This window comes from Brassica napus, chromosome A7 (genome assembly GCF_020379485.1).
Source record: "Brassica napus cultivar Da-Ae chromosome A7, Da-Ae, whole genome shotgun sequence".
Lineage (NCBI taxonomy): Eukaryota > Viridiplantae > Streptophyta > Magnoliopsida > Brassicales > Brassicaceae > Brassica > Brassica napus.
Window position 1 is genome coordinate 22,609,719 of NC_063440.1, and position 25,385 is coordinate 22,635,103.

Below are 25,385 nucleotides of genomic sequence, written 5' to 3' on the forward strand. Positions count from 1 at the left end.
ACACACATGAAGTTTTACAAAGTTTTTTTTCAATGAATGTGATTAAAATATTTGATAATACGGAATTTTTGAACGGTTTATAGGAAAAAATGTAAGAAAACTATATTTTTAGTGTTTTAAATTTACTAGTTCTTATAAACAGTTGAGTGTATTTTATTGTTAATGAAATTTTAAGTTTTTTATAAAATAAATAAATACCATTTCATTCATCTTTCTTTTTAGAGTACTTTTATGAAGTTTTAAATTATTTTTGCATTTTAATTGGTTTATAATATTAGATAAATTTTATATAAAAGACATAATTTTTAAATTGGCCTAGGGCCATGTATAACATTAAAACAGCATTGCTTAACACTACAATCATAAGCAATAAAACACTAAGGTCAAAAGAGTTGCGCAAATCACATGCCAGCAAATCTGCATCTTCAAGATGAGCAATCATCATCACATCTTCCTCAGATATGAACATACTTAAATTCACTTCCGACGCAAATCTGCATCTTCAAGTGATTATCAATCAACATATAATCCGGAATAAACAAGAAGTCCTCACTGGGTTCTTCCTGCTCTCTCACATTCTGGATTCTCTTCACCATCACCCCAAGCCTTAGCGTCGTAAACGAATTGAGCTTAGCTATACTGCACGAGAGGTTGGGCAATCCAAGAGACAAAGGCGCGATATGGTTCACGGTCACACAAAGACCAGCGTTAGTCCTTTTGAAAGTCTGGACCACAATCATATCGCCCTCCTTCTCTTCCTGAAAAACTGCCCTACTGGTCCTAGCCAGGTTGATGCTAAATATCTGAGGGGTGTTGAACACGAACGGGGTGAGGTCTTCCACGTCCCAAGAGTGCAGAAGACGAGCGTGGGCCTCAACCTCCTTGTAGCCGCCGGCGTAGTTGCAGTTCGTTACGGGGCACTGGCAACGGGTGTATAGACACACCTTCTCATGTGCTTGGTCCCCATACAACGTGGTTTCTTTACACCCGTACATGGCGTAACGACAGGGGACAGAAGATGATTCAATGACCATCTCCATGGCTCTGCATCTGATGTCACCGATGGGCATCCTACAGACAGGGCAGTGCTTATAGACTCTGGGGAGGCACGGAGAACAAGTTATATGCCCATTATGACACTGCAAAAGAATAAACACCAAAGTAATTAAAGATAAAAAAATTAAAGACAAAGGTAATTAAAAATTAAAGATAAAGACAATTAAAGAGTAAACCTGATAGATGGGGCCCCTGAGTGGCTCTAAGCAAGTGGGACAGTCGAGAATCTCAGTGCTGTTCAGCTTAACGGGGGAGCTAGGGATGCTGCTGCTGCTGCTGCTGCTGCCAAGGTATCCTCTCGACTGAGCCTCCGCTACCGTAACGACAGCGACTACTTCGACGTCGTCTTCTTCGTCATCGGCACTTTCGTCGCTGCGATCTTCCACGTCATTGGCACTAACGTCGCTGAACTCGTCGTCGTCTTCTTCTTCTTCCTCTTCAGGGACGGGAGGAGAAAGAGGGAACCGTGGCCTCTTCGGGGAACGGTGGTCGGGGTTTCTCGGGGGAGGAGGCATTGTCGAAAGTGGGGGAAGATCTTTGTTACTGAATGTTGTTGAGATGATTAGGCCTGGGTGCTCTCAGATAGGGTTTTATACTGGTCATTTGGATTTCTTGCCAGTTTTGGTTTGGTCCACATTCCAATGATCTCTGTCTTAGTTTGGGTCTCATTTAGAAGCTGAAGATTCGTCAACATGGAGAAGATTTTAATACCTTTTTCTAGCATATGAGTCATGTATCTATCTGTTTGTGTAATAATTTACGCTCCATTATTCTTTATGACTTTAATTTTGTTAATTTGATATTTTTTTTGAGCCAAAAGTTAATTTGATATAAGTAATGAAATTTTAGTCGGAAAAAATGTAGAAGATTTTTTGTTTAAATGCTCAAAATTATAAATATAATATTTTTAATCAAATTATAAATACAAAAGCTATATTATTGATAATAAGTAAAAAGTCATTTTAGTGTAGTTTCAGCACTAAAAAAGTTATTCTCCAATCACAACACTAAATTTTACACTAAAAGTTATTTTATAATATTATATGTATTTATGTTTATTTGTCATTTATTTAATTGTTTATTTTATTAATAAAATAAGTAAATAGTGTTTTATTGGAGTAAATAGTGTTTTAGTGTGGTGAATAATGTCACACCAAATTTGATGTGAAATTATAGTATTATACTAAAATGATATTTTTTTTTAGTGTTGGATTAGTGAAGGTTTTTGTGTCAAAGTCACACTAATATAGAGTTTTAATATTGGGTCGGAGATGGTCAAATTTTTTTAATCAAACTATAAATATAAAAGCTATATTATTGGTAAAAAAAAGTAAAAGGTCATCTTTGAATCGGAGGGAGTGTGCGGGATTTACTTAAGACGATTGTAAAACACATAGGTTTGCTTAATTTAATGGCAGATTTAGATGATTTAACTCACTTTAGATGAATTTTTCAAGTGATATCTTAAGTATATTCCATAAATCTTAAATATTCGTGCTAATACCCTTATTAAAATGACGCAAATACAACACTCTTTATTTTCTATATAAGTCATAACTAATCGTTAGATCGGAAAATCATAATCAAAAATTACTTAACGGGTTTTATATGACATAAAAAGTAAAAAAATCACTAAATTGTTTCTCTATAAAACTAAAATAGATTTTTTTTTCTATCAACAAACAAAAATAGAATATTATCATTTATAGTACTAAATGAATAAAATCGATAAAATAGGTGTATCAATAAAATATTTTATTTAAAATTAACAAAACCAGAAATTTTTGTTTTAATAGTACATTTAACAATAAAATAATCAAATCAAAATTGTGTAGTATACAAAATAGCTATATTATTATATGTTAATCGATTGGTTTATCGATATATCTGGTTAAATATATCTGGTTGACTGTTATAACTGATGTATACGGTATTTAAAATATTTTGGCTCTAATTGAATTTTCAATTTTCAGAATGAAATAATGTGAAATATTTTATTCCATTCATTCGATACACTATTTTGGATCAAAAATTCCATAATTTTTTTTCCATTTATAATGAATGCATTGAAATGCTCATTCTATCAATTCCACAAAAATAATAATTCAAAGAAAACCATTCCAATACAAATTTTATCATATGAACAAATGAAATTTATTTCAATTTTATTCATATTCCATTCCTCTTAACATTTCTTTTTATTAAACTAATTCTATTTTATGATAACCAATTACAATCATCAGTTTGTAGAGATGTCAACTGGGTGGGCAGTCCATGGGCTAGCCCAGTTCAATTCACTTTGGATGGGTTATGGACACACCCAATTAATAAATGAGCTAATTGGACAATAGAACAATTGGTTCATGGTCCAACTGGGTAAAGACCAAATGGACAATAGGTGTCTATGGGCCTCTTAAAAATATACTTTTATGATTTTGACAAAAAATTAGTTTACTGTAATAAAAGTGTTCTATGGAAAACGTAATTTCAAAATATACTTAAAACGTAATTTCAAAATTTTGATGGGAAAACATAATTTTACGGTTTTGACGGGAAACCGTAATTTCCAATTTTGTTTTGGGAAAACGTATATTTTTTAATTTTAGAAGAAAACATGATTTTACAATTTTGGCGAGAAAACGTGATTTTTCAGTTTTAGCGGAAAAACATGATTTTTCGGTTTTGGTGGGGAAACATGATTTCTCAGTTTTAGCGAGAAAACATGATTTATAGGAAACTGACAGTTTGGTTATATGGTTTCTGCTAATACCCAAACTGTTCTTTTGAAACTGTTCAGTTTTTTTTTTCTTTAGAAAACAACTAATTTTCTCTCAAACAAACTTTTTTGAAGTTGATCAATGTAGCTGGCTGCACCTTCTGTGCTACAACAACTAATCATTTTTTTTGGTCTTCCAATAACTCCAAAAATCTATCCGAGAAATGGTACAAACACACGAAATGTCTTGTGATGGTTGCAGCTAGCACATTAAAACATAAAGAGATTAAAGGAAACAGTAAAGGCCGTAACAACATTCACTATTCAGGAGTGGCATAACCATTCTGTACTCTTGACTGCTCGGTCGGTAAATCCTTATTATCGTTCTTGGTTCCTTCAACTTTCCAAAAATCCCACACTTTGGTGTTTGGTGGAGGAGTACCATCTCCAATTGGTGCGACTAATCCCGGTTTGCCATCATCGATAACAGCGTCTACCAAACCATACTCTTTCGCCTCCCATGGATTCAAGAAGTAATCACGGTCTGTGTCACCTTCAATCTGTACAAGGACATAAGCATTAGGTTGCAAGGAAAAGGAATCATATTATAGAATTTCTAGCATTCATTACCTCTGATTCGGGCTTCCCGGTGATTCTAGAGAAGATTTTGTTGAGTTTAATCTTGTGGTACATCATTTCTCTAACGCGAATGCTCATTTCCGTTGCCTACACACATTCAAGGTTTTGTTGTGTTATCAAAACATTCATTCAGTAGCAGAAGAGAAAGAAAAAAGCATAAAAATAAGATCAATACTTTGCCTCCGGCGGAACCAAGTGGCTGATGGATCATAACTTTAGAGTTAGGCATGCAATAGCGTTTCCCTTTGGAACCAGAAGCAAGGAGAAACGCACCCATTGATGCAGCTAGTCCTAAGCAGACAGTGGATACGTCGGCCTTGCATTGTTTCATTGCATCATATATTCCCATCCCTGAAAATAAATAAATAAAAAAGGCCAAATCATTTTCAAAAAAAAAAAAACTTTGCAAAATCTAGTACAGTACTAAGAATATGGGAACACAAACCAGCAGTGATAGAACCACCAGGTGAATTGATAAAGAGTGTGATGTCTCTCTCGGAGTCCTGAGCATCTAGTAACAAGAGCTGACTTATGACCAAATCTGCTGTCATATCATCAACCTGGAAAATAATCAAATTCAAGAGAAAAAGCTTGAGTCTGCCATAGAACAAGAACAGAGCTTTATCTTCAAAACCATCTCTCTTTCTAAGAAACAATAATATTAGTCAGCCGAAAACAATCTTTAATTTCAATACACTGCTCCAGTAATCATTCTAATCAGTGCAAAGTACAAATCTTTACAAAATCAAAGAGCTAAAGAATATGACAATCTCTCTGGTTGGGTTATACAAGATTAATGCAAATCTGGGTTTAAGTTCATACGTATATGTCACTAATTCGATGAAAATACAAAAATTCGAAAAAGCCCAAAACCTGAGAACCGAGGAAGACGATTCTTTGACGGAGAAGCATGTTTGTGGTGTCGAGTTCCTCGAAGCTGGGCAGACGAGAAGGAGACTGAGCGACGGAATCAACCGAGAATTTAGACACATCCCAGTTACTAGACAGGGTTTGTCTGGGTCTGGGTCCAGACAAGTTCATCGAAGACCTAACGCAAAAGGGTTTCGCTCTTTTCGGGATTCTCTGGTGTCGGCTTGGGAAATTCACTTGTTTCCCTGATAGAATCGGATTGAATAGGAAAACATGGTTCGAGGATGAAGACGACACGAGATTCAAACTCATCTCCATCGTGTGTTTTGTTTCTGAAGTGTTTTTGTTTTGTTTTGAGTTTGGTTGTGCTAAAGATACAGGATGAAGCAAGCAAGTGATGGGGCTGTTTCTGGAGGCTCTTTAAAACGCTGTCGTTTCAACTACGAACTGGATGATAGTTGTGTATTCGTAACGTGTACGATTCTTATACTCTCTTATTGCTTTAGAAGTTCCAATCTTAAAACATCAAACTCGAGAGTCGAGAGATGTAGGTCGTCGCATTACAATTTGGAGGCTTGGCTACTTTGTTTTATAAAAATGTTTGGTGGACTAATTTCAAAAAAGAATATAAGTTTCTGAACTGATATTGGTCGGTTTAATACGGTTTAGTTTATCCATATCGTCTCTTTCACATATTGTATTTAGGAAAAGTGAACACACTGTGATAAATGACCAAACCCATAAGTTACCAACAGTTTCTGAAAAGAAATTTAGAGGTTATTAAGTGCTCCCAAAAGCACATGAACAAGTCTTGACCCAGGAAATAGGACTAGAAAAGAAGTCTGGGCATCACTAGGTTATGCCAACCCCAAAACCCACACCCCTCAACAGAAAAAAAACCACACTGTTATCACTTCCTTAGAAAAGCAACAGTTGCCACACGCGATCCAACAGACCCACCAAACATGAACGTCGGGTATGTCCTAACGTGGCTCAGATACTCGAACGGAGGATAATCAGTTCCACTTGCAGCTTCGGAAGACACATCTCCAGTTAAATTTGATTTCCTCATGTTGAAATTCTCCACTTCTTCCAAGAGTTCGTCCTTTGTGTTGTTACACGACGTGATAACCTTTGAACAGAGAAACAGAAACAAAAAGAGTTTATATAACACTGAGACAGTTTGCTTTAGGATAACATGAATTTATAGCATCTTTCCACTACATATTTTTTCACGAGTCGAGAAGTTATTACCAATATTCCTCCAGGAGCAACCAGCTTGGACACTGAATCCCAATACATGACTCTGAAAACAGACAATGGGAGTGTGTCATTAGTAAACAAAAATAATCTACTTCACCTAACCCCGAGGACTAATAGCAAGTGTAAAGGAAATCAATATAAGGAGGTACCTTTTGACAGGGCCATCAGGGTGCAAACCAATGGCATCCAAAGTTCCTTTGTCCATCACCAGCTTGAACTGCCGTTCCAGTTTTGTATCAAGGATATCATCAACCTACGACAGCAAACTTTTAGTTCACTAACGTAGAGCACCTGAGATCTTTTTTCCAGATAAAAAGTTACGTCTTCTGATGTTCATTACTGTAACAACTAACTAGTTCATAGCGAAGATTTTGTGTTGTAATACTAGATGCTAACTGCATGTAACCAACATATCCCATTCCTTGAATAAGGCCAGTCACCATTTACAAGAAATAAGATAAATACACAGGGAAAACTGCACAATTCCGCTAATTATACAATTTGGACGTTTATGAAGGAAGAAACCTTGTGGGTTTTGCAAACATTTACGGTAATGAAGCTTAAACAAAAATCATACCATGAAACGTATATTTGGGAAACCATCACGTTGGGAGAGATGTTGAGCGAGTTCAACCGCTCCTTCACTATAATCAGTCCCGGTTAAATCAGAGAACCTGAGCAAGAAAAATGCAAGGATGATGAGATTTATAATACTAAGTAGAGTATGAACTTAACATTCTGATGGTGTGTAAATGTTATGTTAAAAGTAAAAATTATCAATGATACGGCCGTACAGACTCATAAGTCATATCCCCAAAGATATACGGCCACCTCTAAGCATCATGCCAACATGATTTGGTGCAAGAGTGAAAGAAGAAAGCCAACACAAGATCTAGGCATCAGACAAAGCCACAGTATACAAAGACATGACTATATCTTGTTTATTTAGAATCCTACATGATTCTTATTTCTTAACTTCTCAGACGTACCTAATGGCAATCAGCTAATGTAAAACGACGGATGTCATAACATAGCTACGCATTTAAGTGACCGAGCATGAAAAGAATGTTAAGAAGCTCACCCCTCCTTAGCAAGCTGATGAAGGAGCAAGCCATTTCCGGTACCAAGGTCAAGCACATTCCAGCTAGACAAATACTTGTCAGCCTGATCATTCACCTCACCGTTGTCAGAAACAGACATCTCCTTCTGAGAAATCTCAACGCACAGGTCCTTTGTCCAAGAGGTAACAATTTCCATGACATCATCGCCAAACCTAAGGTTAAACAACAGGAAACGAAAGAAGTTAACAAACTTCCACTAGGCTAATGACCACAGAAGGGATCCTTCCTTACCAAACTTCGCCGGTATGGCCATGCTCCCGGAAATTAGAGAGCTCATCAGAGTAAGCAGCGTCCCAATAGCTTTGGAGACCAAGCATTGACTGTCCTCCATCAGCATCTGGCTCTTCCTTATCAGAACTGTTCACAGCAACACTCATTAGATTCAGTAAACCCTAAGATCTGGAAAATCAATTCGACTGTTCCTTCGAAATGTACGATTGATTCCTTAACAAAAACCCTAATTTCTCATTCGTATCCCTAGCTTTCTGCGATTTCCCAAAGCAGAGGAAAGGTATACCTGTAATCGGAAGAGACGCGAAAGTTGGCGGAGGAGAGAGCCTCGGCGGCGTCGGCGTGGCGCTGATCGTCGTCGAGAGTGCTTCCGTACTCGCTCTTGATCGACCACGAATCCGCCGCAATAGATCGATCGTCGTCCGAAGCCAAACTATCGGTTGTTGCTCTGGCATGTTGCTGAGGAGTTGTCTCTGGTTCTTCCGGTGCTAGTCTGATTCCGGCCATGAGATTCAACGCCAGGAAAGGAACGGTTGCTTTATTGACGGAGTCTGATAAAAGAGACGATGTAGTCGAAACTCCTACTTTGGTAATCTCACAGTGTTACTCTATTATAGCTTTTATTTCACAAATGACATAAACTTTGTGGTTAAACACTAAAATACCCCCACAATATTTTTATTGAATATCTATTTTATCCTATTTACTTAAAAAAATCTATTAATTTACAAAACTGCTATTAATCATTATTATTTGTATTTAAAATATAGATTAATTGTACTCAAACATCTTTATATTCATCACTTATTTATGAAAATGATCTTGATCAATATCACCAATCATCGTTAATAACCAAAATCATCATTTAAATACACAATAAATAAATTTATACATCTTATTTTCTTACGCACACAAATCAGTTATTTTGAACATCTTGTCTTAGAGCACCATTAACGCACAAACTCTAATGTGGGATGCTTACAGTGGCGGACCCAGGAGTGAAATTGACTGCGGTCAAAAACTAATAAAAGTGTTTCTATTGGGCTTCAAAGTCGAGTTCTGTGGTGTCAAGGGGCGCACTTAACCAACACTGCTACCAATTCTTTACTGTTTTTCTATGTACAACATAATTTTAACATGGTTTTTTTGTGGTATCAGGTGACTCCACTCCTCTTCAAGTGGATCCGCCCTTATGTGTTTATTTATGTGTAATCTTGTAAGAGCATCTCCAACCAGAACTGGGCTTGAACATGTTACGAAACATGCATATGTATATTTATGTATGTAATGAGAAGTATAAAATTTTGACAAAGCAAATATAGTTACAAATTAAACAATCATTTTTTTACTAAATATAATTTTTTTTTCATTTTTTCGTAGAGATCAAAACTAAACTGTAGATACTTTTTTGATAAAAAAACTGTAGTTACTTTTAACGACTATTTTATTGTTTAACTATCTAAATCCCAACAAATTCAACTGTTTTTATTTGAAAATATTTAATAATCAAAATTTTATAATATAAAAATGATGTGCAATATTTATATATTATATGTATATTTTTGAATAGGCTCTTAATAACTCAGGTCCGGCTCTGTCTCCAACCCAGCTCTATTTCTATCTCTATAATAGTATTTAGAGAAAAAATCATTCCAACTTATCTCTATTTTTGCCTCTAAAATAGAGATTGTTATTTTTTCTTTAATTTATAAAGAAAAAAGTAGCATTCTTCTATATTTTGCTCTATATGTAGAGATTTCTATTTTAGAATTCCTCTATTTTAGTACTCAGTTTTCATGAGTTTATCTTGTCAGAAATATGTGTATGCATAATATAATTACATAAATACGATTTGCATCGTAAGAGCATGCGCAACGGTGTGTTTTAGGGAGTCCTTAGCGCTAGATTATAGGGTAATCACATTAAAAATAAATGAAAAAAGGCAAATAAGCGAAGGATCAGTCCGTGTAGAAGGAACTTAAGGACTTAATCCTTAGGGCAGCTGGCACGCTTTGATTGGGTCGAGTTGTGTTTGTGTGTCGTGGTCACGAAAAAAAAAATCATTCGACACAAACGTAGAAAAAAAAACTCTCGAAGAAACAGAAGGCGATTTTCGATCCATCTCGTTCCATCTTCTTCCCTCGCGTTCCAAGGTAAATCGAGAGGAATCTGTAGATTTATGGTATTAGATTAGGTTCCTTGTAGTTTTCCTGTAAATTTAGGGTTCGTTTTGCTTTTTTAAATCGAATTGGGGATTTTCGTTTCAAGTTAGGGTTTCAAATGATTTGGGTTTTCAATCGATTTGTAGAGGTTTTGGTTAGTAGTTACGGTTCCGAAACTGAAATAGGTTTGATTAACGATTTGCTTATCTGCTTTTAACCATTGATCCATCTGGTTCTGTCTGTCTGATTTCAAACGATGAATGCTTATCTGCTTCGTCTGCTTTTCTGCTTTGACTCAAGGTTTTATTTTCTTGTGAAACTTAAAACACGATCCTTTGTGTGTTTACACGATCCCCCTCATCTATGCTTTGATAAATTTCTGTTTGGTTAGTCGTCTGATGATGAATGCTCTGTGGTAGTTGTTGTTTCACTTTTGTTGTTCTATTTTGTGCTTACATATTTAAAAATTTCAGGTTAAGCAAACATGGGCCAAGACTATAGCTACACCCAGCCTTCCTCATCAGACGAGTATGCTCCAATATATATAAATTATATTTCACAACAAATTTTTTTTTTTTTTTTAAGGATCCCAACTTCGGACTCACCATTGTACAGCTATTTTTCACAAGAGTCCTTAACAATTAAAAAAAAAAAAAAAAAAAAAAAAAAAGATTAATCTAATCCTAAGGACTCCACAATGGGTATCACCATTGTGGGTGCTCTAATACGGAGATAATAAAGACACGAAAGTTGTGTGTTAATATGTTTATATGAAAATGATGTGTTTATGGGCATATATAATGATACAAACACAACTTGTATCATTATAAAGTAGGTCTGAGGTGTGGCTGGTGTTGGAAGATTAACTTTCATTCTCCAGAGCCTCTGTTTTTCATCATGAGTTCTAGCTTCTCTCCGTCATCAAGGATATACAGTCACCTCCATTGACCTTCTGATGGCCGGGGCCGGAAGCCAACCGCCTCTCCGCCTGTAATCAGTTCAAGTATCCTTCAGGATCTCTCCGACTTCCTTCGATCCTTTGAATAATTGCTTTTCCAGGTTCAAGCTTAAGCTCTCTTGTATACGGTGAATGTTTAAAGAACAATCGGAACAAGTGTTGATCGAGTATTTGCTATATCTAATGAATATATGGATCTACTGATAATTTATATGCATTCTTTGAATCCTGAGCCTCGAACTAAGCCACGACGTCGCTCGAATGGTCCTCACTTTAAATTGATAATGTTTTCTCGATTTTGTACGTATAAGTAAAACTGGTCCCAGTCTATTGTTGACAAAATGATCGGATGTTCCTATAGTGATAAGAGTAATTATCATACCCCACGGTATAATAAGACGATCTAAACACTTCGGACTAGAATTTATGTATTTTTTCATGACTCGTACAGCCAATACAATCTTAATCTGATTAAATGCGTAACTGTCCTTAAGCATTTTTATTTACACGTACATGCATTAATCGTTTTGTGACTCTTTTACACATAAAGCATAAAATTTGTGGGTTTCTATGTTTACGTGTAAAATAGTTACAAAACGATTAGTGCATATAAAATATTAATGATCGCGTCTTTATATAAGGATATTGATCACGTAAAAATGGTGTGTTACTGTACACAATCTTGCAGGGCCGGCTCAACAATCTTAGAGGCCCTAGGGCAAAAAAAAAAATTTTACCCTCTAAAATTTATATACATATAATGTTTAAAATATATATAAAATTTAATATGCAATATTTTGTATATATTTGTAATGAAAATAAAACTATATACATATCAAATAATTCTGGACCCTTTTTATTTTGATTTATTGTATTTAAAAATTTTTTATATATAAAAATATAGATTTATAAAAAATTTAGGCTCCTTAATTATTATTATACGGGGGACATGGGCTTGGGCCCGGGGCGGTCGCACCGCTTGTCCCCCACTGAGCCGGCATTATCTTGGTGTGTTTAATCTCTATATATAAAGTAGAAATTTTCTTCTCATTAAACTGCCTAAGAAAAACTACTTCGTCACATAAATCTCTAAATTGTAGTCACATAAGCCCAACTTATTTATGAAAAGTTATTTGATTGTATATAGTCGATCTATTTTAATGTGGTTATTAAAATTAATAAAATAAATTTTAGATATCAAAATGTCTTAATTTTAGTGTAAAATCTAATAGTCTTGTTTATCACATGTATACTCGTTATATTATTTGTTGTTTGGGTTTTTCAAATAAAAATAAATTGGAAGAAAGTAATCAAGATTTTCTAGGTGTCGGCCAAATATTATATTTAAATTTATGTGTATTTTATATGGCATGTTTTCAAGGATTTGGATACGATCGGTATATCTTTATTGATTCAGATATATATTTAGGGTCGACATATTAAGATAGTTTTTTTTTTTTTTTGCTAACGACATATTAAGATAGTTGCGTCACATATTCGGACTTCTCGATAACATAGTCGGGTCCGTGCTTTATTTTAAGAGAAAGAGCTAAACAAGGTCAGCAGCGGCCAATCTGACATAAAGATCTTGACCGTGATCAGGAACGTAATTCCGCATATCGTCAAGCCGTCCGGTCCAAATCACACAACCCGTCCCACCATTCCGGACATCCGCATTTGCAAACGCTGTACAATTACAGTCGCTAAGGCACCTCTTCTCACATTCTTTCACACCAATACTGCGGTCGACAATAGCCATCGTAGTTTCTGGCAACTTCATATACTTCATCCTGGCAAAACCATCTCCACTGCAGCTCAGCCGCGTCCTTCTTATACACCCCCTTAATGAGATTCTCAGATCCCACTGCTGCCGGTTCTTGGGTCTGAACCCTTGGATACAGTTACACACCGGTGATGTGGTCACGTCACAGTAAGAGTAAGGCCCACAAATCTTGTACATATCGCACTGGTGGTTAGGAGAAGACCAGAAGACGTTCCATACCACTGATGACGGAGCCCACGTCAGTCGCTCAAAATACCCTGTGGAGCTTAGTGTCAATCTCGAGTAGAAGCTGTTGTTGGTCATTCGGAATGTATAAGCGACCTCCTCACTAGTCTCTGTGAAATTGTACTCCATGTAACTCAGCTTTTGGTCCTCTAGTATCCCACTAAATCGGATTCCGTTCCATGGACCACTCCGATGCTCTCGAACGTCTCCTTGCAGTAGATAAAACTCAGGAAGCCTTCGGGGTTCGAGCTTGTACGAGTAATCCCCGCTTGACGGATCATCTGAACTTCTCCATGATATAAGGAACCTGTTTAGCCCTTTTTTGAGGTTGTAACCCAGTTTCATCTCTGGAAGCAAAGTATCTGTAGGGTAATCGAAACTTTGCCACAAGAATTCACTTGCATCGTTGTTATTGGAGTCTCTCATCACGAAGTTTCCATTAGCGAGAAGCTCTGCCATCACCGGAGTTCTCTCATTACGTCTAGTAAGATTCGTGGACCAAACAGATTTATTAGAGTGATCAAGGAGGACAAGGTTCATGTTGGATATTTTGAGGGTTCCAATGGAATTGGGGAGAGGGTTATCTCTGTTGGCAACCCATACATAGGTTCTATATGGAAATTTCTTGTACCATATCCCGAGATACCAACGAGAACTAGAGGTGGTCTTGAAGAAACCGAGCTCGAAGACATCACCCCGAGATACAAGTGTTCTGTTGCTTGATATTGTAAGAGATTCTTCAGAAGACAAAGTGTTAATCGAAAAGGCAGGAGGAAGTAGAATCAAGACGAAAAAGACAAGCAAAAAGGATAAGGTGTAAGAATTTTCGTAGTTTTTTCTTATGCCTTTCATCTCTCTCCCACCTTTTTCTTCCTTTTCTTCTCCCCTCACCTTGTATATTTATAATCTTTTCACGTACCGATTTTAAACGACTATCACGAACCTAGCAGACAAGCAAAATGTGGTGTTACATATTCGATGACTTTTTCATCCCATCGATTAATTCATTTCCACAAATTCGTATAATTTGTCTACTACTTTTATATCCTCACGTGATTAATTTCTCACCCTGCCAACATAACATACGGTGTTCAGCAAGTGAACCCTTCGATACTTTCTAAGTCTGTTAGAAAATTGTTGTACTTTTTGTTCCAATTAATTAGCTAAAAATCGTCGGACTAAGAGGAAAAAAACCTACTAGAGTTTAATTTCGTTCTTTACAAAAAAAAAGGAGAGGGATGAAGTAAAAATACAATCGAATCAAATTGTAAGTCGAACCAAATGCTTTACCCTTTATTTAACCAACTAGGTAATAACCCGTACTTTGCGCTGAATATGATTATTAATTTCGTTATTATTTAACAAAGATACATTTAATCTGGATATCGGTTTGATTTTAGGTTGTTTTTTTTGTTTTTAATCTCCTAAAATATAATTATCATTCTAAATCAATATTTATTTTGGTTTGTTCGGTGAAAATGTTTGATGCTTTTGGTTTTTCCACTGATAGCCAAAAATTACTATTATTTGTTTGTTTTCATGTTATGAATTTTAGATAGTCCTCACTTCGAACCAATGGTTTTATATTATTGTTTCTAAATGAATAATAGTTAAATACAAGGAAAAGAAAATCATTAAAACAAATTATTTGTTTACAATTCGGTCGATAGTGAAAGAAGCATTAAGAAAAAAATATTTCAACTTCTAATAGAATTAAATACATTAGTTGTGGTGAATATATAGTTATAAGGTGTTCAAGTCAATATACACATGTATGTGTATGTAAAAATATATAAAGGTGATTGATAAATATATAAAAATATTGTTAATTAATATTGAATGATATTTTTGTTTAAAATAACACATGAAAGATAAAAATTTTAAAAGAAAATTAATTAAAAATAAAATAGGCCTAGACATTAGTAAATTTTTTTCATATAAAGAAAATCAAATTGTATCAGTAAATAGGATGGACACAAATCGAATATCTGGGTATTTGGAGGTATTCATATCGATTCGATCAGTAGTCACCTGGATATTCGGTGTCTCGGACATCTGGAAAAATTTAGAATTTTAAGGTGTAAATAAAATAAAATTTTTAAAAATAAATGAATTAAATAAGAATATTTATTAAAAAAATAAAACATTATTTAACTTTTTAAATTCTAATACCTAATATAATAAATTTAATACAAATAAATATTGCAAAACTTATATAAACTATAATATATATAACATATATATACAATTCTTTAAATATATGTATATATATGCATATAACGGATCGAATTGGATATCCGTTCCTTGGTGTTGTGATTTGCTTCTTTTTTCTACGAATATTGCATTTTAGTATTTGATTTGCTTTGTAGAGTTACGGATATCCAGATTTTTCGGTTCAAATCAAAATGGATAAACAATCGTATCAAAATTTATGAATATTTTGCTCAGTTCTATATGTAGACAGCAAAATAATATATAAATAATTTGGCTTTCGATTCGTTATCTGTTTTGATTCGAACAAAAAAATTTCTGATAGTCTGAGTTTTATTAGAACCATGGATGTGAGTTTTATATTGGAAAAAAAAACATAAAGTCATAGAATGAATACATTTATGTAGAATTTGGCTGAAAAAACTCTCTACACGTGACACGTCAACGTATTCATTTTCAAATCGCTCTAAAACTGCTATTTGTCCATTATAGTGTGAACGTATTTATTATAATCCTCCTCCTTTAATATATAAGAGATCAACCTATAACAAGCTAAATCCATTATAATGTGAACGTATTATTACAATGCTTCTCCTTTAATATATAAGAGATCAACCTATAAACAAGCCAAATGGAAGAAAAAATTGGTTTATAATTTAGTGGTTTTTATTAATTTTGTAAATCCTGTTAAGAATTTAAAGTATTAAATCAAATCTGAAGAAAGAGAATAGTTTAAAACCAAAGTTAGCACTATACATAGAACATTTCCATTCAAAACCTATCTCAAATAAAACTTGGAAAATTGCCAAAAATATTACATTCATAGTACAACTTTTCATGTTTACATTAACCACTTTTACCTTTAATTTTAATAAAAGATAAAAAATATTTATAACCCTAGGGTTAACTAATCTACACTTAGGGTTTAGAGTTGTGAATGAGGTACGATTTTTTGGATGTGAAATTTATCATTCTAATAAATACTTAAAAAATTTTTAAAAAATTTAAAAAACAGTTTCAAAAATAATTTTGAATTTTCAAAAAAGAACTTTGAAAAAAAATCCCCTATAATGAATAATGGTACCAAGATAGTGGTAAACATGAAAAATCCCTATAAAACTTTAAATCATTAAATAATTCATTTTAATTTATTTTTAATAAAAATTTGCTAGAGAAAGATATTTGTCTCTATAATCTCCTATATATTAATCATGGAGTAGTACAACATGTTTTCGTACTCATATGTCATCACTAGGATAATTCTTATATCATTAGTCAAAATAAGTTGGTCCACATAAATATATATTATATTTTTATTAAAATGATGCCTAATATGTTCCCAATAATCACTTGCAATCTCAAGGTGTGAGAGATTGGGGCAAACAGATTCAGCAATGGTTAACTTGATCCAAGATAGAACCAAGGCGTTGTTGGTCCACCAATCATCAAGATCGTCAGAATCTGGATGCGGTTGTGAGATCGAGCCGTCAACGAAACCAAAATTTTTCCTAGCCTTGAGTGCCATACGCAGATTTGTAGACCATTCATTGTAGTTAGGACCTTTAAGTAAAGGTTGAGAGATAACAGAACCCAGATTATCACTGGAAGATAAATCATAAGGTGGTATGGTCTTTCGTCAAATCTCAACGCGTTGTTGTGAAGTCTCTGAATTCGTCACGCCTGATTCATGTGTAATATCGTCGCCGTCTTTACTTCCCATGATGTCGTATTAAGAGGAAGAAAATAAAAAAAGATGGCAAAGGTACGTCTAAAAATCTAGTATTGTATAAAGGATTTTTTGTATTGATCAAGGTCAAATGACCAAAGTATATATACATACGAGGTTTCCTAATAACAGAAGATATGCACATCTAGATTACATGAATATTAACATATTCGTATATATATCCTCTAATAGTGGTACTATAAAAGTGATATTTGTGGCAATTTTCCTCATTTAAAAGAGTTTCTAGATCTACCGTTGATGCTATTTGACAAATTTGAAAAAATGAAATTTATATCAATTCACTTTTTGTATTTTAAGTCAATTTATTTAAAATAAAATGTATAAAATAAAAGAAAAATATCAATGTATTCAAAGATAAATCTATAACAGAGAAAATAAACAGTGTTTTATCTATTAAATTAGAAATAATTTTATTTTACTTATTTGTATAGTAAATGTTTGTAAAATATTCTAAAGAAAATAATTATATTAATTAAGCATTTTCCTTGTGAATTATATGAACATGTTATTTTTAGCAAGAACAATAAAAAATATTCTAAATGAAAGTAAACTAAATATTTAAAACATATATTAAAAATAAGATATTTTCTGTTGGTTTTCAGTTGTTCACCCGCCCCTAATGAATAGAAGAAAGTAGAGTTGTTGTGATAATGAAGCTAGTATAGATAACCTAGCATTTACTAACACAATTTACATACACAAGAATAAGTATTCTTTCCAGAATTTGTGCATTCGCAACGTGGAGGCCTCTTGTCCATACCCTTCGAATATAACTTTTCGCATGTCTTGGGTCCGCCACATTGTCCTTCCATACCAAAGATATCGTCGCACGGATTCATCAGATTAGCTTCCACTTCTATTAATTTATATCAATCATCAAAATGTTAGTTGACAAAATGTTAGATGAAAAACTGGTAACAAAATAAGTTTAAAACTGAACGAGGCTCTAGAACACGTTTTCCTGATTATTAGTAATGAGTTTTGCTATCTAAATTTGGATGAAAAAATAATATTTTTTTTGAGAAAGGGCTTCGGAAAAATAGCTAAGAATCTACTTTCTTGCGAAGTCTTCAGATGTTATGGATGTGAAAAAAGAGTAGATGCAAAAACCGATGAATAAACGTAAGATAATATAAAGATTTAATAATGTAGTTTATCAAATTGGTTATATTTAGTAATAAAGAGAAATAGTGATATTGGAAGATGTACAAGTTACCGAATACAAAGCTAGCATTACAGGAAGCCAATATATATATGCCTAAAACCCTATAGCTAATAATAATAACTTAGGCCTTGACTTTGAGTAGTTGAACATTAGCAGTAGCAGTATGCTGTAGGAGCTGTATATTTTTGCTAAACTGTTTATTAGAATGATTGGTAGAACAATATGAATATACTATTTAAAATTATTATAAAAATTAGTATATAATATATAATATATTTATTTTTAATAAATATAGTTCTAATCCATGTTCTAAAACTCGCCCGAGTTACCGTTTAATCGGACGTTTAATCGGACGAGTACTCGTTCCTCAGCAACTCACCGTGGCAAATTCGTCAAAATCAGTTGAAAAATCAGATTTATCAAATTTTTTTTTTTTTTGGTTTTAATGCTTGAAATCGAATATGAAATAAGAGACAGAACAAACAAGTAGAAAAAAACAGAATTTAAGTGATTGGTAATAGATTTATTATGTTAGCTATGGTGGAAAATGCAGAAAACAAGAACAATGTGTAAAAAAAGAAGAAGACTTAATTACTGTTTTGTCACTCATTAAAAAAAAAACATTAAAAATAAAAATAGAATAGGTTTTTTGCTCTTTGAACACGTAAATTGCAAACTTAACTAACACTCAAAAACCACTAGACCAAACTATATCTCTAGAACTTTAGAAAACTTGTTACATAAAATGTATTATCTTGAAGTATACGTATAAATAGAGTACTATACGTATAAAATACATAAAATTCTGTCCCGCATATTCCCCGATTTTTTTCCATTTTTTCGATAAATCGCTAGGTCCGGGTGCACTGCACGCGTAGCACCTAACGAGTTTCTGAACAGGGGTTCTAATATATATATATATAAATATATATTAACATATAAAATTAAAAAGATATATAATTAATTTCTTTTATTTAATAATTTTAAAATTATGTTTATATCAAAAATTATTATTTTAAAATAAATTTTATGATTAAAATATATATTTTTAAAATAATATTTTACATTTTAAAAAATTATATTATATTATATAAATTAAATTATATTTTAAATGTGAAATATTATTTTTAAACAAAATATATTTATTGTAAATTAATTTTAGAAATCAAAATTTTATTTTCTCGATATAAAAATAATTTTATGATATTATTAAATAAATAAATAAATTAATTATATATTTTCCTTAATTTTATAAATTATAAATGCAAATGTTATTATAAAGCTTCATATGAGAGCATTGCCTAGAGAGCATTTGGATAACATTAGCATTTAGTAAATGTTTCTCTAAATGCTTTTCTAACAATTGTTGATTGGATAATGTAGAGCATAATGCTAATGCTAATGCTTTACCAATCAAGGATTTAAAGGCAAGTTTAAGGCATCTCCAACCCATGATAGTATTAATGTCAAAATCATATTATTTTAATGTAACTTTAGCACTATTTTTTTAGTTTCCAACAACAAGACTAAATATAACACTAAAAAATATTGTTTATTATCATATTACTAATTAAGTTTTTTTGGTTTAATAGTTTTGATAAATACTAATTATTATATAAATATATTATATAACAAAATATATTATATAAAAAATATTATATTAAAATATTAATAGTTTTAAAATATAAATATATTATATAATAAAATATTATATTAAGATATTAGTTTCGATTTCTTAATTTAATTTCAAGTGTTTAAATTAAAGTTTATTATGTATTTTAAAATTAGTTTATATTTGTTTTACATAAATTAATATTTTATATTAAATATACTTAAACAAAATAATTTTTATTTTTATTTTTATTTAAAATAACTGATGCAATTATAAAAGGTAATATAAATCAAATGTAATTATCTATAGTTAAACAATACTTAAATAAACAAATTTGATTTAACAAAAGAATAACAGTTTGGAATAAAGGAGTTTTGCCGTTGCTATATATATCACCAAATATAGCATGACACTGTAGCAAACAAAAAAAAAAGAAGAAATCACACTATAATACTGTCATTTTCAGAGTTTGGTTAGAGAAAAAAAAACACTAAATTTAACATTAAAAGAAAAAGGGTTGGTTTTAGACCATCTCCAAAATAGCCACCTCTTTCTTAGTAATAAAAATATTAATACTTTAATAATAGTTTAGTTTTTATTTAAATTTTACATTTTGTATAAAAGCAAAATTAAATATTATGCATATAGTTCAATCGTTTATATTATTCAAATAAAATATATGTTAAATGTATGATAAAATATTATAATGTATTAACAGTTTACATGCATCAAAAAATTTAATATAATATTTAAAATACAAATATATATATATATTTTGCAAATTAATTGTAAAGTTTTTCTGACTACAAAGAAAAATTAAATATTATGCATATAATTCAATCGTTTATATTATTCAAATAAAATATATGTAAAATGTATGATTAAATATTATAATGAATTAACAGTTTACATGGATCAAGCAATTTATATAATATTTTAAAATATAAATTAATATTTTTCAAAAATTATGAATATGTTTATAAACATAATTATTACATTTAATAACTAAATAGCTAATAAGAAGGTATAGTTAAAAATAAACATAAATAATATAAACAACAAATAAACAAATCATATTTCATATAAAAAATTATACAAATCAATTAAATAATTAGTTTAAAAGTTATTATAAAATTAAATTAATTATTAATAAAGATTGAGTATAAAATCTAGTTTTTAAAAGGATTCTGCAAAGTTCTCTTACGAAAAACTCTTGTTTCTTGATTATTTTGATTATTATAACCAGTTCGAAACCCATCAAGAACCTACCGATAGGGGTAGGTCTTCGACCCAATAAAAGTGATAAAGTAAAACGTCGCGGCCTATACAACGAAATCCCCATGATGTCTAATGCTAGAAGTTCAAAACATATTGAAAGAATATGTCAACACTTCATAATTTAGCCCCAAGAAAAGAGAGAAAAGTTTATTAGCCAGAAAAGACTTAAAGAGGAGTTTTAATTTTTATCAAGTAACCAATTGTAGCACCAGTGGTAGCTGAGGGTATGTCGTGGTACCTTGAATATGACCTGAAACGATGAATATGAAACATAGTAAAGCATTATAAACAGCAGATTTCATGATTCAGAAAAGTGATAAAAGATTCTCTTTTCCCTGCAGAAAATTCTTGTTTATCTTACTTTTGCAATACATTTTGTTGTTTCCTTGTTAACAATCATTATAAATACACTAGGTCCGTTTCCGCGCTACGCGCGGATTATATATTTTTCTTTAAAATTTTGATTTTGATTTTTTGACTTAATATGTTAATTGTTTTATTTTAATATTTTATTAAATTTTGTAAATGTTTACATATCTATTTAACCTGTTTTCTGATTATTTATTATTTATTTTTTATGTTTTTGTTTGATTTGAAAATAAAATATGAAATTTTAATATTTATCCATTTAACACATTGTGTTATTACAAAACAGATTTTCAATTTTGAATCCGTCTGGGACTGATCGGATATCCGCCGGATAGTACAATTTTTAGAAGGATATCCGACACCCGGATATCCGAGAATCCCGGATCCGGATAAGGATAGTTAAATTATGGATCCGCCGGATAAGGATCCGGATCCGGATTTGGATCCTTAAAATAAATAAAAAATAATATTAGTATATATAAAATATTAACAATAATTTAAAAATAAAAAATATATAATGTCTTTAATTATTTCTATGTATAATATTATTTACATAAAATTTACATATACTATTATAAAAATGAAATATATTAAATACAATTAATTTTTATATATAGATATTACTATTTTTGAAATAGTTATAAATAAAACTTACAGATCCAGATATCTGGACTAAAAAATTAAAATATCCGGATCCGGATCCGGCTTTGACAGATCCAACATTTTATTATCCGGATCCGGATTCGGCCCTTCCGGATATCCGGATTTTCGGATCGGATCCGGATCCAATCTCGAATCGAATCCGGATCTCGGATAAAAGTCTCAGGCCTAATATTAACACGACTAAGCAATAAATATGGGGAATGTAGACCCATATTCCTATATGGAAACAGTGATTACCTTGTATTTTATCCGACCGGTATATTTATTCTAAATAACCAGAAATTTTCAAAAACTGAAGTTATTTGGAATAAAATAAATTTCATGTATTAACCGGTTGTCAATTTTATTAATCAAACATAAATTGAAATAACTGATCGAAAACCGAATATAATTTCATAAACACCCAGACATATACAATTAGAACCAAAAAATTATATAAAAAATCAAACATTGAACGTAACTGTCAAAATCTAATTTTAAAAGTTTTATTTATTATTTTAAAATAAATATGCAGTAAAAACTCTATAAATTAATAATATTGGGAATATGGAATTTATTGATTTACAGAGTTATTAATTGACAAAAAAAAATTTTTTTAGAATTTTTCTATTTTTAGAATATATTTTTGACCAAATTAGCTCAATATACTAAACAAAGTGGGATACCATAGAATGGGGGGAAAACGGTAATGATGGGGGGGGAAAATTGGGGGGGGGGGGGGAAATAAGGTATGGAGTGTAAATAGGGTAAATGTTGTGTGTAGGGAGTACAAATTCTCAATATTTTTATATAAAATAAGAGAAATAGTTGATTATGTCATACATATATTAATTAAATTTTGAAAAATTACACTTATTTTATTTTGTTATACTATTTGGTGTGTACGATATGTTTCATATAATTTAAATGTAGTTTTAGATATAATTTTACCAAATATTATCAAAATATATTGAACTATTAAGAAAAATAAAATAGAACATCACTGTGAATATAAAACAAATAATAGAATGATTTGTTTGTAGTTATATAAACACTATATATATGAATTATTAATTTATGACTATAATAGAATTATATATTTACATTAGATTTTATAAAAAAATTATTATTTTATTATTTTATCGATTTGTGTCGTTTTTTGAATATGGCCAACTCGGAATTGAATTTTTTAATTAATTTATCGTGTTTATTAGTTTATCGAGTATTAATTTATAGAAATTCTACTGTATATGTAACTGTAACATGAAATTATAATCTTTGTCCCATTTAACAGATGTTGTGTAGCTATAAGATATATTTCAATTCGGAATCCAAAAATAACTAATATGACTGACACTCTAACTAATACTGGAAATGTAGTTTAATATTCTGTTACGGAAAAAATGTAGTTTAATCTTTTCTTTGTTTTTTTCCCTAGTATTGTTCTTACGTATTTGGAGTGATGCAGAACTCATTTTAGGTGGTATTGGTCCCAACTTCAATTTTTTGAATGCCCACCCTTCCCCTTTTCATTTTGTTTCTTAATTGACCACACAAAGGTGATCGTTCATCAGAAAATAACTTATCTGACAGATTATTTATTTCTAAGAACACCTAGTTCTTTTTTCGCTAAAATATATATATATATATATATATATATGTCAAATAACAAAGAACCTGTGCCCTCCATAGGTTGGGCTCTTTCTGTATCTTGGAGGACTTCGGCTACGGCTGCGACCACGAGGAGAAGGACTTCGACCCCTCCTAAAGCCGCCACCACCACCACAGGAGCGGCATTCACATGCAAAGTGACCAGACTCGCCACACTCATAGCACTTCAAATCAGAACCACCACGGCCACGACCACCATCACCTCCTCCACGACCACCGCCACGGTTATGAGACTGCTCTACTCTCCATCCATTCTTGCCTGACAAAAACAAAAATATCAAACTCTTAGACCCACACAATAACACATCAGCTTCACTGTGATAATTTTAAAAAGATTCTTATTTGCTACCATCTAAGTCACGGATGGCGTCGCGGGCGTCCCTTGAGTCTTCTAAATCAAGAAAAGCATAACCAGGTGGTCTTCTTGCAACCGAAACACTGCCACGACCACCATCACCTCCTCCACGACCACCACCATGGCCTTCACCACCGCCACGGTTATGAGACTGCTCTACTCTCCATCCATTCTTGCCTGACATAAACAAAAATATCAAACTCTTAAACCCACACAATAACACATTAGCTTCACTCTGTTAATTTTAAAAAGATTCTTATTTGCTACCATCTAAGTCACGGATGGCGTCGCGGTCGTCCCTTGAGTCTTCAAAATCAAGAAAAGCGTAACCAGGTGGTCTTCTTGCAACCCAAACACTGCACAATAATAACAATTAAAAGTGCAAACCTTAGATCAAACAATTAATACAGGTTTAAGCTCAAGGAATCGAAATTGAATATCTTCTCGTCGATGAAGATTAGTTGAAGACCAATTAGCATCCGGTTCTGGGAGGATATGGGGACCAGGTCATCGGAAAAAGACGGTGGGAGAGATTGTTGCGTTGATGGGTTTAGGGACTTTTAAGAGTCACTCATATAGAGGTATATGTGGTGAAGAGTGATGAATATATATCGCAGCCGTGTAAATCTGGAGCATCGTATATATAGTGGAGGATTACGTGAAAAGTGAATCGTCATATAGAAGTTACAGTTTTGAAGACGACAATTAGGAATGCAAATCATTGATTGATCAGAAGAGATCAAAGTAAAGCTAAAACTCATAGATCGGAAAAGAGAGAAGTGGAAGAGTTATGACTCTCAAAGCTAAGCCGTAAAAGAGTTTTTAAAAAGAGTGGGGCTGGGCTGAATTATTATTTAAACAAAACCCATTATAAGTCTACTTAAATGACATGGCAGAAAAACAACTTCTAATTGGTCCGAATTTTTAATCTTAGGTGGCATCCTTTCCATTGAGGATATCTTGCTTTTAGTATAGTATAGATATCCAACAGAAGTTGCGTAAAAACAGATTTTTTAACTAAATTAGGTAAAGACTATAAAATTTGGGTGCCAGTCAACGAGATTAACGGGTCCAAATATTTAACTTTAGAATCCCTAGAAAAGTTTTTTTTTGGTAACATGTTAAATTTATACCATTTTCAGATTTTAAATGTTGGTTACAACTTATTATGCAAGAAATTAAAACAATCAAAACTCAAGAACAGGCTATTAAGGAGGTCTAAAAGACAGGTAAAACAGCAGCAAAAATGGAGACACGTCAGGAGACGGGAAGGAGAGTAAGCAATCTCGGATTAGACGGTCCAGGGCATGG

General features: G+C 32.2%; 5 protein-coding genes across 5 annotated transcripts; all 5 read right to left on the reverse strand.

The window, feature by feature from the left end:
* Positions 1 to 261: 261 nt before the first annotated feature.
* LOC106357474 (E3 ubiquitin-protein ligase SINA-like 5) lies at positions 262 to 3,323 on the reverse strand. The gene is made up of 2 exons (XM_013797136.3): positions 1,233 to 3,323; positions 262 to 1,139 (listed from the first exon to the last, which is right to left on the reverse strand). Exons 1-2 carry the CDS (start codon positions 1,569 to 1,571, stop codon positions 456 to 458), a joined length of 1,023 nt encoding a protein of 340 aa, XP_013652590.2. The 5' UTR covers positions 1,572 to 3,323; the 3' UTR covers positions 262 to 455.
* Positions 3,324 to 3,939: 616 nt separating this feature from the next.
* Positions 3,940 to 5,746, reverse strand: LOC106353888 (ATP-dependent Clp protease proteolytic subunit 3, chloroplastic). Its single transcript, XM_013793709.2, has 5 exons — positions 5,285 to 5,746; positions 4,857 to 4,971; positions 4,587 to 4,762; positions 4,403 to 4,498; positions 3,940 to 4,332 (listed from the first exon to the last, which is right to left on the reverse strand). Exons 1-5 carry the CDS (start codon positions 5,597 to 5,599, stop codon positions 4,093 to 4,095), a joined length of 942 nt encoding a protein of 313 aa, XP_013649163.2. The 5' UTR covers positions 5,600 to 5,746; the 3' UTR covers positions 3,940 to 4,092.
* A 260-nt stretch (positions 5,747 to 6,006) lies between these two features.
* LOC106353889 (EEF1A lysine methyltransferase 2-like) lies at positions 6,007 to 8,520 on the reverse strand. The gene is made up of 7 exons (XM_013793710.3): positions 8,183 to 8,520; positions 7,897 to 8,022; positions 7,626 to 7,817; positions 7,122 to 7,218; positions 6,694 to 6,797; positions 6,536 to 6,587; positions 6,007 to 6,413 (listed from the first exon to the last, which is right to left on the reverse strand). The coding sequence occupies exons 1-7, from the start codon at positions 8,401 to 8,403 to the stop codon at positions 6,192 to 6,194; spliced, it is 1,014 nt and encodes a 337-aa protein (XP_013649164.2). The 5' UTR covers positions 8,404 to 8,520; the 3' UTR covers positions 6,007 to 6,191.
* A 3,898-nt stretch (positions 8,521 to 12,418) lies between these two features.
* On the reverse strand, positions 12,419 to 13,938 carry LOC125576281 (S-locus-specific glycoprotein S13). Its single transcript, XM_048735966.1, has one exon. The coding sequence runs from the start codon at positions 13,874 to 13,876 to the stop codon at positions 12,566 to 12,568; it is 1,311 nt and encodes a 436-aa protein (XP_048591923.1). The 5' UTR covers positions 13,877 to 13,938; the 3' UTR covers positions 12,419 to 12,565.
* Positions 13,939 to 19,977: 6,039 nt separating this feature from the next.
* LOC125576185 (serine/arginine-rich splicing factor RSZ23-like) lies at positions 19,978 to 24,553 on the reverse strand. Its single transcript, XM_048735600.1, has 5 exons — positions 24,483 to 24,553; positions 24,342 to 24,430; positions 24,069 to 24,251; positions 23,726 to 23,978; positions 19,978 to 21,287 (listed from the first exon to the last, which is right to left on the reverse strand). Exons 1-5 carry the CDS (start codon positions 24,551 to 24,553, stop codon positions 21,203 to 21,205), a joined length of 681 nt encoding a protein of 226 aa, XP_048591557.1. The 3' UTR covers positions 19,978 to 21,202.
* Positions 24,554 to 25,385: the final 832 nt, after the last annotated feature.

Coding starts and splice junctions, on each gene's coding strand:
- LOC106357474 (XM_013797136.3), bottom strand. CDS start 1,571: ATGCCTCCTCCCCCGAGAAACCCCGACCACCGTTCCCCGAAGAGGCCA. Junction 1,140..1,232: donor TCAGGGGCCCCATCTATCAG/GTTTACTCTTTA, acceptor ATTCTTTTGCAG/TGTCATAATGGGCATATAAC.
- LOC106353888 (XM_013793709.2), bottom strand. CDS start 5,599: ATGGAGATGAGTTTGAATCTCGTGTCGTCTTCATCCTCGAACCATGTT. Junction 4,972..5,284: donor TCGTCTTCCTCGGTTCTCAG/GTTTTGGGCTTT, acceptor ATTATTTTCCAG/GTTGATGATATGACAGCAGA. Junction 4,333..4,402: donor CCGGGAAGCCCGAATCAGAG/GTAATGAATGCT, acceptor GTCCTTGTACAG/ATTGAAGGTGACACAGACCG.
- LOC106353889 (XM_013793710.3), bottom strand. CDS start 8,403: ATGGCCGGAATCAGACTAGCACCGGAAGAACCAGAGACAACTCCTCAG. Junction 8,023..8,182: donor CGCGTCTCTTCCGATTACAG/GTATACCTTTCC, acceptor TGCTGTGAACAG/TTCTGATAAGGAAGAGCCAG. Junction 6,414..6,535: donor TTGCTCCTGGAGGAATATTG/GTAATAACTTCT, acceptor CTCTGTTCAAAG/GTTATCACGTCGTGTAACAA.
- LOC125576281 (XM_048735966.1), bottom strand. CDS start 13,876: ATGAAAGGCATAAGAAAAAACTACGAAAATTCTTACACCTTATCCTTT.
- LOC125576185 (XM_048735600.1), bottom strand. CDS start 24,553: ATGCTAATTGGTCTTCAACTAATCTTCATCGACGAGAAGATATTCAAT. Junction 23,979..24,068: donor CGCCATCCGTGACTTAGATG/GTAGCAAATAAG, acceptor TGTTTTTGTCAG/GCAAGAATGGATGGAGAGTA. Junction 21,288..23,725: donor CCAACCTATGGAGGGCACAG/GTTCTTTGTTAT, acceptor TCATCGTTTCAG/GTCATATTCAAGGTACCACG.